Source organism: Monodelphis domestica, chromosome 2 (assembly GCF_027887165.1).
Source record: "Monodelphis domestica isolate mMonDom1 chromosome 2, mMonDom1.pri, whole genome shotgun sequence".
NCBI classification, from domain to species: Eukaryota; Metazoa; Chordata; class Mammalia; order Didelphimorphia; family Didelphidae; genus Monodelphis; species Monodelphis domestica.
The window spans coordinates 497608730-497614665 of NC_077228.1; the positions used below are offsets into that span (position 1 = coordinate 497608730).

At 34.5% G+C, this 5936-nt stretch overlaps 1 protein-coding gene across 1 annotated transcript; it reads right to left on the bottom strand.

The window, feature by feature from the left end:
* Window positions 1–5222: 5222 nt before the first annotated feature.
* On the bottom strand, window positions 5223–5450 carry LOC107651142 (heat shock factor-binding protein 1-like). Its single transcript, XM_056814760.1, has one exon. The coding sequence runs from the start codon at window positions 5448–5450 to the stop codon at window positions 5223–5225; it is 228 nt and encodes a 75-aa protein (XP_056670738.1).
* Window positions 5451–5936: the final 486 nt, after the last annotated feature.

Below are 5936 nucleotides of genomic sequence, written 5' to 3' on the forward strand. Positions count from 1 at the left end.
ATGTAAGTAGGAGTGGAGGAAGTGAACTGTTGGGGTAACTCAGGGTTGGGTTTTGACATGGCATGCTTAGATTTAGGAAAATAGGTCAAGAGGTCCAAGTGTATTTGATAGTGCAATATTTAACTGATTAAACATAGCATCAGAATTTTGAAAGAGGAAAAGAGATAGAGGGCAAGGATGGAATGGTGGAGAGTCTAGAGGTCAAGATGAATGAGAAATATGTTTAGAAGAGCAGAGGCAGAAAGGTTAAAGAATAGGAGATAGCCATTTTTAGAGGAGTTTCAAAATTCTAAGTCTGAAGGTTAAGCAGTTATTGACTCTTGTCAATTTAAGAGTTTTCTGTATTTCTGTATATGCCTGATGTGGAATAAAAATGGAATTCATGGCAACTTATGAAGCTGATTAATTGGGAGGTAATGCGGTTGTTTATACGTCGCATCTCCTTTGGGCTACCTCTTTAAAACTGAACACTCAAAGGAGACAGCTTTGATAGACATATTCTGTAGATTTTAATTTCTAATTTCATAGCAGGGCTCCTCAGGGTAGTGCCTACCTTTACTAGTCATACAGTAGAAACAATTACACTTTCTCAAAGCAAAGATTAAGATGGAATAAAAATAGTAGTTATAAAACATTCTCTCTATGGACATGGAAGGCAATCTCCCTAAATATATAAAGCCATCAGTGGAAAGTCTATATCTATATCTATATCTATATCTATATCTATATCTATCTATCTATCTATGCACTGGTAATATGCATTGGTAATATGACACAAATGTAGGGAACACATGTAGCTAAGGAAACTCATACCTCTAGCTCTGAGGGGCTCTAGTTCCTTTTTAACCGCTTAGGTGGGGGGGGGGTCCTTATTACTAATCTCCCTTGAATATAGCATCTCTACTGGACAGGTCATTTCAGATGGACCCTGAGTCTGCTTCTCTATACAGCTTGACTCTAAGCTGCTAGTATTAATTCTCTCTTTAATCCCTAGTTGACTCTCTTCTCTACTGCCAGGGGTCACACTCCTTGGAACAGCTTTCACCAACTCTATGACTTCCAAGTTGACAAGCTAACCTTTTGAAGGCCATCAGGAGCATGAACAGTCTTGGAATATAGGCAAGCCAATGGCAATTTGCTCTCCAGTTTGTATAATTTTCATAAAATTCAAGATTTAAAAATTTTTGAGAGAAATTTCAGGAAAAGAAGCTCATTAACTCCCCAAATCAAGAAAATGAACTGTTTAAGTGCTGTAAATAAACTGCACCAAAGATATAGAATAAACTTTGGGATGTAGTGAATTGAACTAAAGGGGGCTGAACACATTTATTCTGAATGTAAACTCTTATGCCAAAAGGTATTGCTCCCTAATTGGCTTTTTGTCAATGTGCCTAGCAAACATTGATTTTGCTCTCTCTCTCTCTCTCTCTCTTTTATTTTCCTCTTATCTCCAACTATTGTAGTTTCCTCTTAGAAAGTACAATATTGTATGTACCTTTAGCTAGAAGGTCTTTAGAGGTATAAGCTAGTTATGTTAAATGATTCACTGGGGAGACTAGTCCCCTAAAGAATCACAGGGGGAATTTGTGAATATAGAATTATCTCTCTGTCTATTTTAATGAAATCAATCAGCAACCTTTAACTCAATCAATCAAGAACTCAAACACCTCTACTTAACCATTAAGTACGAGAGTTCACAAGTCACTTATTAGAGTAAGTGACACCTCCAAAGGCCACTGCTTCCCCTTGGGCAGTGCTAGGCAAATTGGAAGACTGTGATTGGTTCCTGTAAAGTAGAGGAATGATAGGAAGTGACTTTGAGAAAACTTCTTTAAAAAGGCCAGCCTAAGGATTCAGTCATGCATTCTGCATTGGTAAGCTGGACTGGAGGAGGACTCTTTGCTTCCTTGGCTTTGGAGAGACTCATTTCTTTCTTGGCATTTGGAGATATTGGCTGATATTCCTGCCTTGGCTTTGAAGGAGGCTGTGCTGGTGGACTCCTGGCTGAAGACTCCATGCAGAGATTCGAGACTGAGACCTGAAGAAGCCTCCTGCTGGGGTGCTGAACCAGGCTTCACTTCCCCAGAAAAGCTCTTAGGACTTGTAGACTTGTTAAGAATCTCTCTCTTTATCTACATTTCCACTTTCACTTTCCACCTCTTTGTAAGTAAAAGCTGCTAAAAGTCATTTTGACTTAAGTTATAATATTCTAAAATTGGTGACCACAATATAACTTTATAACTCTCTTATTGAGTCAAACCCCCAATTTTAATCCTTTTACAAGTTCCACTGGGAAAATGTCTTTATATTTCATAAAAGGATAATAAGGTATAGATATTGTCTTTGAGCTTCTTTTAGCACATTAAAACCATATTACCTGCTCCCTCTGTGATTTAATCCAATTGAGAGGAAAAATAATTGGTCAGAGGTATTCTGAGAAACTCCTCACTTTCCAACAAATTCCATGTGGAATTAAGTTCCTGTAAGGATTATTTATATTATGTCTTTCTATACCTAGGGGTTAGCATAATGCCTTAGAAAATACTTATTGATAGAGAAATTAATTTATTTCAGGGGACCTCTATATGCATATTGGAGTCCTCAGGTATGACAACAGGAATTAGGATGGAGAAGAAGACAATAATTTAGATAGTGCTTGAAAAAAGAAGAAGAATGACTTGAAGGTTGCTACATAACAGTAGTAAGAAATTGGCCTGGGTGATAAAGATGTAACAAATGAACTTCAAAGGAAGATCATGAGAAAAAGGGTCAATCTGAAAAATGAGAGTGAGTGATGATGGGTATGCTTACTCTTCCTTCTGGTCTAAGAGAAATTTTAACCCTAATATTAGAGATAGTAGTCAAGGATGCAGTGTCATTTAGGAAGAATCAGGTTTTCCATTGTTTAAGAAGATGAAAAATGTGTGAAGTAAAGAAATCTAGGATAAAGAGGAATTTGTCAGCAATCTAGAGAGGATTCCAATGGAACTGGAGAGAAAGATATGAACTGTGGAAGGGTAGGGTTTAGTTGAATAAGGATAAGAATATATAGAGAGATGGTGGGTAGGAGGGGTATTTTTCTCTCAGACATTAACTTTTAGGCATGGAGATAAGAGGAACAGCATTTGAAATTTTCTCTCCATTAATATAAGGAGTGATCAATGATAGAGTGGTACCTTCACTCAAGAGTCCTATGATGACTGAACATGGAATTGGAATGGGTTTCCCTTTTTCCTATGATTCCAGTGGGCCCAGAATTTTTAAAGTTGAGAGATCTTCATGTTGGAGCAAGAATAAAGTATTGATCATGTCCCTTAGTTGAATTCACATTCTTCCTAGGTTCTTGTGTTTCATTCCAAGATGGCAGGGGATGAGATGTATTCAAGAGATGCCCTACATGACCTAGGTCTTGATGTCTGAGGTTCCAGAACCAAAGATCTACATAGTTTCCATTTTATTTTTTCAAATGTAAATTTATTTATTTGCTATATTAAAATTCCCAGGTAGCTCCTTTTCCTCCTCCTATTAGAGAAGACATCATTTGACAAAAGGACATATATATATATATTTATAAAATTATGTCTTGCTTATTTCCATTTGTCAGTTCTTTCTCTATAAGTGAACATATATAAGTCAATGGATAACTCTGAATACATTAAATTTTAAAAGCTTTTGTACAGATAAAGTGAATGTAGCCAAGATTAGAAGGAATGCAATAAATTGGGGAAAATTTATAGTTTTTCAGATAGATCTCATATCGAAAATATATAGAGAACTTTGTCAAATATGTAAGAATATAAGTCATTCCCTACCTAATAAATGGACAAAAGATATAAACAGATAGTTTTTTTGTTTTAAGTTTTTGGCTAACAGGTGAGATAAGATTGCTTCATTTGTATACCAGACATATTATGACTAGAATAATTATTTCATAGCTTTATTCCATATTTATAACAATATAATAAACTATGTGATGGTACCTAAAATCCCTCCTACAATCACAAAATATTCACATAAAAGTTCATTTCCAGAAAAAATGGCTTCCTCTACTTCTAAATCATCCTTTAGCTTATTTTTATTTTATTTTGTTTTGCTTTTTTAACTCAAGAGCAATTTGATGAGTCTGTCATCTGGGTGTCTAGTCTCTGTCCCTTACCTCTTGATAAAAAGAAGGCGATATCATGATGAAAATGTTCGTTATTTTCCATTCTACCTATAATCTATTATAAAAGTATTACTCTGCAAACAGTTGGTTAAGAAAAAAAGGTAAACAATAAAACACAATTTTTCTTGAAAAAAAAACCCAAGCTTATAATAAGGGCATTTGTCAGACAATACACAGGAATTCACAATGGCCATTTGCTTTTTCTTCTAATTGACAAATGCTTTTTAAAGTCAGGAGCACAAGTAAATAGGAAGTACGTTTAAAACCCCCTCATGTTCTTACAGTAAGTTTTATTGATATAACTAGACTGAAGTGTTATGCCACATGAAATTCCAATTAGTGAATGCAATGAATCTTTATAGGTGATTTTTCTGTCCTTGTTATTTGAGAGGAACTGAGATACTATTGTCATTATCCAAATCCTCTAGTGTATTAAAAAGTGGAAATTGTCACAATCATTCAATTTCAGCTCCTTTCTGGGTTGTTTTACAGTAGATTCTTAGGTATAGTTCTCAATCACGAAAACATAGAAATTACACGAATACAAAATCCTCATTTTTTTTGTCTGCTTTAAAAATATGGTCAACATACCATTTATTTGTTGTTAGTACAACGGTAATTTTGTGCTAAGAATTATGACGTTTGACTCTAGGTGCTTCAGTTTACAAAGAATCTGATAACAATTGAAAAAATTAATACATTTCTTTAAAAAAAACTTGTATCAATTTGTTATTGAACTGAAACTACTACAAAAGGAGTGACAGATGATGACAAAAAATGCACTGAAAAATTTGAAAATTTTAGTCAAGTAGTTAGAATGTCAGTTTACTGATATTTACACATTTTAAGTCATATAGTTGAAGTTACCACATACAAGAAATAAAAAAAATAAATCACCTCGAAACCTAACTAAGCTGCATATTCTAGGAATATGAGATTTATAATAAAGAAAAAAAGGTTTGCACATAGTAGTTAGTTGAGAAAATCTGTTCCTTCACCTCTTCTCTTGTGAAAAACATTTTCAAGAGTTCACTCTAAATGATTAACAAAATATTTACTAATTACATGTAATAGGTATTTTGTTTCCCCCTTCTATTTCTTCCACCCTGACTTGGGTCATAAGGTCAGCAATGTTTTTCTCCAGATCATCAATGTGATTACTCATATCATCAATTCGGCCAATTATCTGGTCTGACATGGTTTGAAGTTTGTCCTGCATCTGCTGGAGAAGTGTATGAACCACAGTGGTCAGGTCCTGTACAGTTTTGGGGTCTGTCTCTGCCATCCATCTGGCTCCAGATTTCTGTAAGCTTTCCAAGTCTTCTCTATGGTCAGTGTCTAAACAGATAATTTTTTAATTGAAAATTTTTATTTAATTAATTAATTTAGAATATTTTTTCCATGGTTACAAGATTCATGTTCTTTCCCTCCCTTCTTTGCTCTCCCCTTCTGTAGCCAATGAGCAATTCCACTGGGTTTTACATGTGTCATTGATCAAGACACATTTCCATATTATTGATAATTGCACCAGGGTGATTGTTTAGAGTCTACATCCCAAATCATATCCCCATTGACACATGTGATCAAGCAGTTGTTTTTCTTCTGTATTTCTGCTCCCGAAGTTCTTCCTCTGAATGTGGATATAAACAGATAATTTTTGATAAAGAAACCAGTTATATACAAATATATGAAAAATATTCTAACTCATTATTGATTAGAGAAATATAAATCAAAACAATTCTGAAATATCTCATACCTATCAGATTGGCTA